The 12,766-nt window shown below is 51.0% G+C and overlaps 1 protein-coding gene across 1 annotated transcript; it reads left to right on the forward strand.

Moving 5' to 3' along the window:
• The first annotated feature begins 1,569 nt into the window (after positions 1–1,569).
• LOC105061227 (fatty acid desaturase DES2) lies at positions 1,570–5,227 on the forward strand. The gene is made up of 2 exons (XM_010945208.3): positions 1,570–1,761; positions 3,680–5,227. The coding sequence occupies exon 2, from the start codon at positions 3,716–3,718 to the stop codon at positions 4,889–4,891; it is 1,176 nt and encodes a 391-aa protein (XP_010943510.1). The 5' UTR covers positions 1,570–1,761; positions 3,680–3,715; the 3' UTR covers positions 4,892–5,227.
• The last annotated feature ends 7,539 nt before the right edge of the window (positions 5,228–12,766 follow it).

Here is a 12,766-nt window from a genome sequence, read left to right on the forward strand (position 1 = left end):
CCGTTGGGTATGGGGATGGGTATCTCTTTTCTTACCCGATTGAGTATTGGGTAGGGTTTGGGTATAGGGTATTAAGTTCGGGTTTGGGGATGGGTAGTATACTACCCGACCCAAACCCTACCCATTGCCATCCCTACAGTCGACGGAGGGATACCACTCCTTAATGGCTTCATTTTGTCGACTCTGATAATGCGGGCATCTACCGACTAGTTGAGTACCAAACATAGCTACTATGCTATCCTGACAGGCCACATCAGGGTCATGTCACTCAGATGCCATACTCTGATCGACTAGCTGCATGCGGTGCTGGAATGCTGCGAATTCATTAAATATATCCACAAGGTTATTTATTATACCCCACGTGCGGTGGTGTCTGCCACCTTATCTGTGCCGAATAGAATGTATGCCCACCGTCAGCATTTAAAAATGCACAAGCGGCACCACGCTGCGCGGTATGATAGGACATGATCGATATGATCATTTATCTTCTCGCTATTCATTTTGCTACCTCTATAAATAGAGGTAAGCGGGGATCCCTTCAAATACGCACATTATATTGACCAATACAGTGTCAAAACTTTGCTGTTTTTTTCACTATATTGAGTCACCTCACTGACTTGAGCATCGGAGGATCCTCACCGGAGCCACCTCCGATGGGACTTCTTTTGCAGGTCTCTTTTTTTCGGCGCCGAGCGAAGATCAGTGCCACCATTCATCGGTAATCCTTCGCTCTCACCTTCGATCTTGACTGTATGCATGTTCTCTTGTGATGGCACATCATCTTCCGATATTCTGCCAGTCCGTATTCAGGTGCAACATCTAGTCGGCTCCAGACTGACTATCCGATCGGAGAAAGGCCACAATAGATATCTATATCTTTCTTGGCGTAGCTCATGTCACGTGTGGATTCGAGATTGTCAATTTTGCATACCAAAGATTTACTTTGCCTTCATCCATAGATAATTCAACATTCATCGTTTCGTGGCACAATATTGCCATTGCTTAATTTATCAAATATCTTATTAATTTTAATCTTCAACTGTTTACAACCAGACAAAACCTAAGCCGTGGGCGATATGTCACTTTGTGGGCAATGTGTCAACTTGCATCGCATGCAATCTGCGACACTAGATCGGCGCATACAAAGAAAAGATCCAAGTCCTTTTATAAACAAAGCGTAATATCAGATTATTATATGAATATCCGAATATTTGAAAAGCATCAGTTCAGAGTCTGAATTATTTTAATCTCCTGATAATAAAAAAAAAAAAAATCCTGCAGAGGACACAAAGGGTCACGAGCAAAGATATTTTATTTTACCGCCTCCTGACTCCAAATGACCATCCTAACCTTACACCGGATGCACATCGGGAGGGGTAAAATGGTGATCTGGTATTCTGCGGTGCAGCTCGGCCACAACGCCGGGTTGTCGCCATCAAATATTAAATAAAAAAATGTTTTATAAAACCTCATTTGGCGTTCAACCGGGGTACATTCAGGCACAAAAGTCCAGATATTTTTCTGTTGTGCGATCAGCCGTCCACTTGCTTTCCCGTTCTGAGTCGAGGGCCACGAACGGCGGAGATGTAGTCAGTCGCAGGGCCCTCCTCAGCGAAACGCGACCGAGCGAGAGCTTAAATACCGATCCGCCTGGTTCTGGAGAAGCCCTCAGCGGACGGCGAAGTGGGGAAGCGGAAGCGGGAGATTGATCTCTCTCCCCACTCTCTCCGCGATTAATCGGGCATTTTCCCCTTTTCTTAGGTACGGAGTTTTTTCCCCCTCCTCCTCCTTTTTCGGTAAGATTTCTGTATTGTTTTGCACGGTTTTTTTGTTTTTCGATGAATGAAACGTTCGTGTGGATCGAAAACGATCTCCGATTGCGAGATTTGTTTTTTTAGATCTTCCGATTGTCTTCTATGATTTGTCGACGATGGAAATGCGGTTTCTTTTTAATTTTTCGTCGGATTATATAGATCTAAATCGAACTTCCTCATTCCAGATTTTTCTAGAGTTACCTGTTTCTCTACTACCCATCTTACTTGCATTCTCTATCAAAAATTTCGAAAAATAGTATTTCATTTTTCTTAAAGAATGTTTCCTCTGACTATTTTTCACCCACTATCAAATCTGGGTGGGACGAGGACCGCATGCCATCATCTTAGCTCCGGGATCAATTTTCCTCTTTGGATCTGTAGTCTTGCGTTTCGTAGGAACTTTGCTTGTTTGCTTATCTGGAATCATGAAGAGTTTTTGTTTCTTCATTTTATTTATTGTCTTTTATTTTGTTCAAATTGTTAGATGCGCGAGGTGCAAGTGGTTTTAAACATGATCACGCCGTTGATTTTTCTATTTATTTATCCTCTTCCACGCCAAAAGTGTTGGAGTAGGTCAGATCGCCGTGCCGCCCGGCCGCGGCCGGCGGCTCCTCTTCTTTTTTTTTTGGATTCCAGGAGCCAAATAACATCTTTGTTGTTCCATAACTCCTGCCGGTTCACGTGGATGCCTTCATGATTGTTTCTTTGGTAAAATGGTTACCACGATCGGGGGCCTTTCCGTTCGTTTGGGAAAAAAAAAAAGCCTCATACTTTGTTCTCGTGACACACACCGGCTTTTACTGATAAACGTATCTGGATCGTCCGATCTGAGGCGGGTCGGGGAGTCCCTAGATCCAGTGGCGTGGACGGTGCAGATGCAAGCGCCGCTCACGAGGGTGGAATATTTAGGTGCCCAAGAAAGACTTCTTGTGCAGCGTGCGTCATGGTGGACGCACCTTGCTCGGACGCGTGGACGCGGGAGTGGACGGCGTCAGCTATCTTGTGTTTTTATTTTATTTTCCTTTTTTTAGAAGAGAACGCTACTTTTTTTTTGGTCCGTCCATAAAAGAAAACATTCATTTTGGACGTTACCGGAGCGTTACACCCGAGTTCCTGTGACGATTGGTGTCGGTTTCCATCGTGTCTCAGTAATGTAAGGGGAATTGTTTTCTTAGAAAGTTTTTTTTTCCTTAAAAACAACGAGAAATATAAAATTTTCTTCAAGTTTTTTTGTAAAAAGCAAAGTATTGTCACCTGTCAGCGATTAAGGTGCTCCTGTCAATTTCAGTCTATTTCGAGTATACTGCGTGAGCCACCGCACAGTTTTGTAAAAGAAATGGAAATTCCATTTTGATGTTGTGACGCCATTTTTTTTGGCTTGTACGTAGTCTCCTTGCGGTCTGTGTTAGAGGAAGTAGCGACTATGCTATTGGATCAATGGGGTCAGATTACGCAATCTCTCCCCTTGGTCATCCTTCACCAGACAAAGGAACAAAGTAAACGGCGGCACTGCCATGTCCGTCCTCCGATGTACCAGTTTGTCACCCATGCTTGATATTAGATCTCTTGTTCTCTCATACTAGAATAGAATTCACTATTTCCGTCTCTAAAACGGTATCCCATCCCCCTGCGGGCAAACCACCCCTGTTTAGTGTCGTCTGGTCAACATCACGTGCTCACCTCTCCGTCTCTTTTTAATAATTTATTTATATAATAATTACTTTTAAAATGTGAAAAAAAAGAAAAGAAAAGTTGTTCTGCTTATTTACAAATTGGTCCAGTCGTCCTGCAGTACCTTGCGTTCTGTTTGTATCTAGTCACCTGCGGTAAGCGTGACCGTTTTGTTGATGGTGTCTGGCCCGCAGGGTGCTCGGTAGAGAGGCCGTAATCGAGCAACGAGAATGGGCGCCGGCGGACGAATGACGGCGAAAGAGCGGGACGACCAGGCCGCGGCAGCTCACCGCCAGGACGAGAACCACTCCCTCCTGCGCTCCCCGACCGAGAAGCCTCCATTCACATTGGGCCAAATCAAGAAGGCCATCCCCCCGCACTGCTTCGAGCGCTCCGTTCTCCGCTCCTCCTCCTACGTCGTCCACGACCTCGCCATCTCCGCCGCCCTCCTCTACGTGGCCCTCGCCGTCATCCCGGCCCTGTCCCAGCCGCTGCTCCGCCTCGCCGCCTGGCCCTTCTACTGGGCCGCCCAGGGCTGCGTCCTCACCGGCATCTGGGTCATCGCCCACGAGTGCGGCCACCACGCCTTCTCCGACTCCTCCCTCCTCGATGACGTCGTCGGCCTCGTCCTCCACTCTGCTCTCCTCGTCCCTTACTTCTCCTGGAAGATCAGCCACCGCCGCCATCACTCCAACACCGGCTCCCTCGACCGCGACGAGGTCTTCGTCCCCAAGACCAAGTCCGCCCTCCCCTGGTACAGCAAGTACCTCAACAACCCCCCCGGCCGCCTCCTCACCATGGTGGTGACCCTAACCCTCGGCTGGCCCCTGTACCTCGCCTTCAACGTCTCCGGCCGCCCCTACCCCCGGCTCGCCTGCCACTACGACCCCTACAGCCCGATCTACTCGGACCGGGAGCGCGCCCAGATCTTCATCTCCGACACGGGCGTCCTCGCGGCGTCCTTCGCGCTGTACCGGCTCGTGGGGGCTTTCGGGTTCTGGTGGGTGGTGCGGGTCTACGGTGTTCCGTTGCTGATCGTGAACGGGTGGCTGGTGACGATCACGTACCTGCAGCACACCCACGCGGCGCTGCCGCACTACGACTCGAGCGAGTGGGACTGGCTCCGGGGGGCGCTGGCCACAGTGGACCGGGACTACGGGTTGCTGAACCGGGTTTTCCATCACATCACGGACACCCACGTGGCCCACCATCTCTTCTCCACCATGCCCCACTACCACGCCATGGAGGCCACCAAGGCTATCCGTCCGATCCTGGGAGAGTATTATCGGTTCGACGGGACGCCGGTGTTCAAGGCGCTGTGGAGGGAGGGCAAGGAGTGCATCTACGTCGAGCCGGACGAGGGGGGAGCGAGGAAGGGCGTGTTCTGGTACCGGAACGAGTTCTGAACTTGAGGGATTACTAGAGCGAGGAGAAGGTTTAGACCGCGCATCAATTAGAGACAGAAGATGTTAGGACCTGACCGACCCCTCCCGGACGATGGCCGCCGGATTCCCCCACTGAGGGGAGGGATTTGGTGGTGGTGGGTCCACTGGTGTCTGCCCTTTTTAATGTGTTTGTGTGCTCTTTTCGGTTCTTTTTTTGGTTCCTGTGTTGGCTTCTCTTGGTCGATCTGTGGTTCCTCTGTTTCAGTTGCTCTTGAAATAACAGTGAAAGATGGTCATAAGAAAGAAACCTTTGGAGAAAAAAAATAAGAAAAAAAAAATCTGTTTCTCTTTCCCCTAGTTTGAATGTCTGATCTCACCCGCATGTTTTCTGTTACCAACAGCGATGGACTGCTTGAATACAGGGTATTGCGGTCAATTTTCCCATCGTCGTTCGATCGTCGGTGTCATGCATCTGCAAAAAAAATTCTCACGGACCGAAGATTCCGACGGAGATCCTCCGACGGTCAAATCAGAGAGGAGACTAGGCAACAGTAGAAAATTAAGGGCTCAGCGGGGGAGAGAGAGAGTTCAAGAGCTAAGAAGCGCGGATTGTTGCCTTATCTCATTTTATAGTAGAATATGATATGGTCTCATCATTAATGATGCAGATAATTGAAGAGTTGTCAAATCATCGGGGGTTGTCAAATCGTCGTGGGCTGTCAAATCACTGGGATTAATCCATGTCCTTGACAGGACAATGTCCCAGGACGGTCATACCGCATGTCTTTGACAGGACAACTGCCCATAGCGGTTGTACGGCGTTTGGGTGGGCTGGTCGATTATATGTCGGTATTCGGCTGTTGGGATGTCGGGTGATGATTCGGAGACACCGTCGGCTGGTCTGGTGCCTTGCGGAAGTCGGACGTCGGCTGCCATTCCCGATAGTGAGTCGGTGATTTGGGCTCGGCCGCTTGGTCGGTCGGGAACAGTATGAGTCTGTTCGGCTGATATACCTTCAGTCGGATATTGTCGGCAGCCATTATTGGCAGTCATCGTCGGAGTCGTCCGTCGGTCCGGTCGGCAGAGTCGGGCGTCGGTCAGACCGATCCGAGGGTAAGTCGGCGTACAAGGGTTTGTCGGTATATCCCAACAGTTGCCCCCTTTACTCCTGAGTCGGATGTCGTATTGGCCAGCGTTTCCACGCGGGCGACGGCTTCGGATGAAAGTAGTTTTCCATCACGTCATGCTCTGACTCTGACGACCGTACCAACGAGCGATCTGGTGTCGGACGTCCCATTGGGAACGCAAACTACCATCTCTTTGGGAATGTGAACCGCCGTCTTCTTGGGAATGTGAACCGCCGTCTCCTTGGGAACACGAACCGCCGTCGGTTAACGAATTTCGAGATGCAGTTTTTTTGTCATGTGTCAAAGGGCTATTGGGCCGGAACCGTTCACGTAGATGAAGGCGACGTGGCTTGATCTGGGGGCAGGTGCGTCGAACCGTCGGACCGAGGAAGGGCCCAGGCGCTGCCATGTGTCAGCATCCGGAAAGTCCTCGTTCGACGCATTTTCATCTCGACCGTTGAAGGGCCTTATGTATATGCGGTCACTTACATCCAAAACTTCACTTTTGCTGCAAATCTGTTTCTGGCGCTGAGGCTCTGTCGAGTTGTCCCCCAGTTCCAAGTAGTTGTCTCCATCCTCTTCTTTTGAAAGCTCTTCTTGAAGTTTTTTCGTTCCTGTCTCTTTGCATCCTTTCTCCCTTGTCATTTTCCTTTTGTTCTCCTTTCTGGGGCTAGCGTTATGGCTAGAACCTCTCCTCGGGGAAGTCAGTTGGGGAACTCGACCGACGATTTTCGGTCGACCCCGGAGGTGGAGGCTTCTTCACTTTCGGGGGAAAACGTCGAACGGCTCAAGGAGCAGTACGGTATCAAGGAGCAGTATGGTATCCTGGAGCAGTTCGAACTCTTCGTCCCTGGGGCTGAGGGTCGGGTTAACAACCCACCTCCGGGTCAGATGGCCTTCTATGTCGAGGATCTTCAGGCAGATCTTCGCTTCCCGATTCTGAAGTTTGTTCGGAACGTTTTGGATTATTACGGGCTTTGTCCGGCGTAACTGGTGCCGAACTCAGTCCAGTTAATAATCAATTTTGTTCTGTTGTGTCGGCTTTTACCGACCTTTCTCCGCATTTCTCTTTTTTGGACGTTTTTCGTCCTCCGACCCCATCTGAAAGCTCGAGGGTGGTGGTTCTTCAATCCTCGAAAGGGTCTTTCGTTTATTACCGGACTTCCATCATCGATCCATGGGTGGAAGAATCAATTTTTCTTTGCTTCTTCTTCGCTTCCTTGGGGGTTCCCTTTCCGCTAGGACGACCCTCGGACTCAGCCGAACGAAAACAGTCGGGTGGAGGCTGGAGACCAAGAGGACTTTCACCGACTGAAGGATGTGTCGGTGCCGAAGCAGAGGGAGCTCGTCATCGAGCAAGCTCTGTACGACGTCGGTCTGAGTTCGGTTCTCCGTTTAGGTACAGCTCGATCTGTCGGTCGTTTTTTATCTTTTTTATCCATCTTTGGACTTGTGCTGATCCTTTGTTGAAATTGCAGGCATACCGCCGAGAGTGAGGCTGACAAATGCCGACATTCGGCAATATGCAGTGCGAAAGAGACCGGCGCCCGGGGTCGGACCTTCGCAGCCTCCCAAGAGGCCTCAGATATCATCGCCGACCAACATTGCGACGGTGGCAGCGCAGCCCGACACCGAACATGCATCGGGCTACGAGCCGATCATTGCCTTGTCAGCATTGGCGGTGCCACCTGAGGCACCGTCCGAGGAAGGGGCGGCTGAGGGGGCAGCCGAAGGAGTGTCGGCTCCCCCACCCACGGAAGAGGTTCAAACCGAAGCACGTGAGCCCGAACGACCTGCGGCGGCCCCCGTCGCGCCCTCGGGAGGGATCCAGTCGAGCTCGAGCTTTCCATCTCTCTCCGACCTCTGGGCCTGGGCGACCGATCGGGGGAAGGCACCGATGGCGCTGGCGGACGACACAAGATCGGCAGGCCGCGTCGCATCGTCCGACGTTCAGGTTCTTGAGGGAGCGTCAGCCCTGGCCAACCACAATTTGGCTAGAAGGCTGTGCCAGACGACCATCCTCCCAATCGATCGGGAGCTCCTGAAGGGTCGGTCGGTGTCCGACATGCTTTCTGCCTTTTATCCGACCATGATCCAGGTGAGCTCTTCTTCTTTTCCTTTCCCCTTCATTGTTATTTTTATCATTTCATTTTTCTGACGATCGGCCTTCCATTTGCAACTGATCTACAGCATGTCCGAGCTGGAGGCTAGGTATCAGAGGTTCGGCGACATCCGGACGGCCTGGAAGAATAGGGCCGACATTGTCGAAGCGGAGAAGGCGATGCTGGTGGACCAGCTAAAGTTGTCGATCGACCGTGAGGCTAGGCTGGAGGAGGAGATCTCCCGACTCACTAATGGCCTAGCCGCCTCGGAGGTCGAACTTCAGTCGACTCGCGAGCAGATCCAGTGCAAGACTCGCTCCGTTCACCGACTGCGGCGTGAGCGAGACGGCTGCATCAGGGAGCTCGAGGTCGAGCGCGAATAGCTTCGCGTTAGCCTGGAGAACCTGGTTAAGGTCGAGGAGAACTTGTCCTCTATCCAAGCCAACACCGACATAGCGAAGGCAGAGGCGGAGTCGGCCAAGGAGGCGCTGAGTCGGGCGGTGGAGGACTTTTGTGGCTCGGATGAGTACCGGGAGGAGATTCTCGAGAGCGGGTTCACCTCCTATCAGATGGTGGGGTACGAGGATGCCCGGGATGCGATTCAGAGTCTGCACCCGGAGCTCGACTTGAGCGGCATCATCCCTCCAGGGTCGGAGGACCAAGCCGTAGAGGAAGAAGCCGTAGAGGAAGAGGCCGACCCACTGCCGACGGAACGAGTTGCCGAAGATGAGGCAGCTCCAACCCCCGATCCCTCCCCAACCTTAGCGGGCACGTCGGTTGCTCCCGAACTCTACCCGGTGCAAGAAGTCGACTCCGACGAATAGTCAGAGTATCTGTCCGTTATCTTTGTATTTCTTTTTTTTCTGTTTAGTCTTTGATATTTGTAATCGAACTTCGTCCCAATTTTGTAACTGGATTTCGATCCAATTTTGTAATTGGACTTCGGCCCAATTTTGTAATCGAACTTTGGTCCAATTTTGTAAGTCATTTTAACTTAACAAAATCAAAGACTTTTCACACCTTTTCCCGCATGCGGTTGAATGTGTTTGACTTGCCGAGCCACCCCTGAGAGTATAGGTCGTAGCTCCGACATACCTCATTAGGAAGTTCGGTAGGATCTAGCGTAGCCAATCAAAGTAGTCAGTAGCATGCGCTGTGCCAAAGGCATCGCAAGCTCCGATAGCAGGCCAGCATCCCGACCGTCATACAGATAGCGTAGGATCCGATGGTTGAGAGCCGTACTGATTGTAGGTCGAGTGTCCACCGCCCGAACCTTGGTTGGGCATGTGCGTCGGGCCGAGTGTCGGCCAATCACCGAACGTAGCTCGTCGACACGATTATTTCGTAGAGTTCGATAGTCGAGTAGTATCCGACGTGTTCGGATAGGATAACGATGAAGAGTCGAATATCCATTGTCCGGCCCTTGGTCGGGTGTGCACGTCGGGACGTATGATAAACGGTGGCTAGCCGAATATCCTTCGATCGATCGTGACCAAGTCGATTTGTCGCAAGTCGAATACCCGTTGTCCAGATCTTGGTCGGGCGGGTACATCATGGTGTATGATAAACGATGGCAAGCCGAATATCCTTCGATCGGTCGTAATCGAGTCGGCATATCGTAAGTCGAATATCCGTTGCCCAGACCTTGGTCGGATGGGTACGTCACAGTTGTCTTGGCATTTTGCCCTTCTTAGTCGAAGCTAAGTCGGCAAGTTAGCCAGCTGCGTTGCTCGAGAGTCGACTGTGGAAGGAGCACGACTTCAACTTAAAGAGGTTTCATCGCCAGCACTAGCCTTCCGTTAGTGTAGACAGAATGGTTCTCGTAAGAATCATGTGTCATCGACGATCGAGCCATAGATTCGACAATCGAGGCATAGATTCGGTGATCGAGTCGTAGACTTGGCGTAGAGTCGGCGATCAAGTCGTAGATTCGGTGTAGAGTCGTAGACTCAACGTAGAGTCAGCGATCGAGTCGTAGATTCCCAACGAGGCATGGGGCTCAAGTCAGGATGTCGAGGCTCGTACTTCTGACGAGGGCTGACCCTCGACGGAGAGCCAAACTTTGTAGACTCTGGAGTTTTGAAATTGTATTGTATTTCGAGCAAGAGGGGCATACAGAATTCATTAATAATATAATTTCAGGTTGTCAGCATTCCAAGTCTGGGGAATGGCCGTCCCTTCCAAGGTTTCAAGTCGGTAGGCGTCTGACCTGCAGGTGTCTGCTATCTTGTAGGGTCCTTCCCAGTTTGGAGATAATTTTCCTTGATCCTGAGGCTTCGAGACTTCCGCCTTCCTTAGAACCAGGTCTCCGGATCTGAAAGACTTTGGCCTAACTTTAGTGTTGTAGTATCGGGCCACTCTTTGTCGGTAGGAAGCCATGCGGAGTTGAGCCTCGCATCGGAGCTCGGGTAGGAGGTCCAAGTCAGCTCTCTGACACTCGAAGTTATCCGGTTCACGATATTGCTCAACTCTAGTCGATGGTAGCCCGATCTCTAGTGGGATCATTGCCTCTGTCCCATAGGTCAGGTTGAAAGGAGATTCTCCGATCGAGACCCGGGGTGTCGTTCGGTATGCCCACAGGATCGAGTGCAACTCTTCGACCCAGAGGTCTTTGACTTCATTTAGTCGAGTCTTCAACCCATGCAGAATGGTCCGATTGGTTACTTTGACTTTGCCGTTGGACTGTGGATGGCCGACCGAGGTTAGCCTGTGCGTGATATAAAATCTCGCACAGAACTCTCTGAAATCATTGTTATCGAACTGTCGCCCATTGTCGGTGATGATGGTGTGCGGTAGCTCGAACCTAGAGATGATGGATTTCTAGACAAAGTCTTCCATCTTGCGCTCGGTGATTTGTGCCAAGGGTTCGGCCTCCACCCACTTGGTGAAGTAGTTGATTGCGACAACTATAAACTTTCTTTGGCCAGACGCCAGAGGAAAATGGCCGAGTATGTCGATTCCCCATTGGGCAAAGGGCCATGGGGCGACAATGAAAGTCAGTTGGTTGGCGGGCCGATGTTGTAAGTTAGCATACTTCTAACATGGCTCACACTTCCGAACTAAGTCAGCCACGTCTTTCTTCATAGTGGACTAGTAGTAACCTTGCCGTAAGACTTTGTAGGTCAAGGATTTGCCCTCCAGGTGACTCCCGCAGATCCTTTCATGCACCTCTCTGAGTGCGTAGTCCGCATCCGTTGGTCTCAAGCACCGTAGCAAGGGAAGGGTGAACGACCTTTTGTAGAGTCGTCCGTCCATCATTACATATTGAGAGGCCGCCCACCGGAGTCGTTTGGCTTCTGTGGGATTTTCAGGACTGGTTCTGTCAGTCAGATACTGAACGATCGGGTTCATCCAGCTTGGCTCGATCGTCAGTTGTAGTACCTCCTCAGTCTTGTCGATGCTCGGTTGCTCGAGACTCTCCACGAGTGTCCAGCCCAAAGTACCATAGGTAGATGTCGCAAGCCTGGAGAGTGCGTCGGCCTGAGCATTCTCTGATATGGAAATGTGGGAGATCTCGAAATACTTGAGGTGTGCCACGAGATCTCTCACCTTCTGAAGATATTTCGCCATGGTCGGATCCCATGCTTCGAATTTGCCTTTGACTTGCTCTACAATCAGCTGGGAGTCGGAGAAGACTCTGAGGCTGTCGATCCCGAGCTCCTTCATCACTCTCAAGCCGGTGAGAAGCGCTTCATACTCGGCTTGATTATTGAAAACTTTGAAGTTGAATCGGAGGGTGTACTCAGTAACCACTCCCTCCGAGTTGGTGAGCAGGAATCCGGCCCCGCTCTCTTGGGCATTGGAAGCTCCATCTATGTGTAACACCCAGGTTGACCCGGGGTCATATTCAGAAGTCGCAGCTTCTTTGGAGCTCCCGTCTTCCGATATTTGGTCGGCTGTTGGGCATTTCGCAATAAAGTCGGCCAGGACTTGAGCTTTCAAAGCATGTCGTGGTTGGTACTGGATGTCAAACTCGCTCAGCCTCACCACCCATTTCACCAGTCATCCTGATGTGTCGGGGCGGTGGAGGATCATCCTCAGGGGCTGGTTGGTGAGGACCACGATGGTGTGTGCTTGAAAATATGGACGGAGCCGTTGCGTGGATATGACCAAGGCAAATATCATCTTCTCCGCCCTTGAGTATCGAGTTCAGCCTCGTGGAGCACCTTGCTAGTATAATATATGGGTTGGTGAGTTCGGCTCTCATTCTTCCGGACGAGTACCGAACTAACAGCCTCTGGGGTGGTGGCCAAATAAAGGTACAATATTTCTCCGACCTCTGGCTTTGCAAGCAGGGGTGGAGAAGCCAGATACTTCTTCAAATCTTCAAAGGCTTGCCGGCACTCATTCGGTTAAGAGAAGTCCTTCGTCTGCCTCAGGGTTTTGAAGAACGGGAGGCATCTCTCAGCCGATCGAGAGATGAATCGGCTGAGCACGATGATCTTTCCATTGAGCTGCTGCACCTCTTTTTTGGTGTTCGGGTGTCGCATGTCGATAATTACCTTTATCTTCTCGAGGTTAGCCTCGATTCCGCATTGAGAAATGAGAAACCCGAGGAACTTCCCCGAAGCTACCCCGAAGGCACACTTGGTCGGATTTAGCTTCATCCGATGTCGCCGAAGAGTGCGAAAGATTTCTTCCAAGTCTTGGACATGATCTGAAGCCCG

This window comes from Elaeis guineensis, chromosome 1 (genome assembly GCF_000442705.2).
Source record: "Elaeis guineensis isolate ETL-2024a chromosome 1, EG11, whole genome shotgun sequence".
Classification (NCBI taxonomy): Eukaryota; Viridiplantae; Streptophyta; class Magnoliopsida; order Arecales; family Arecaceae; genus Elaeis; species Elaeis guineensis.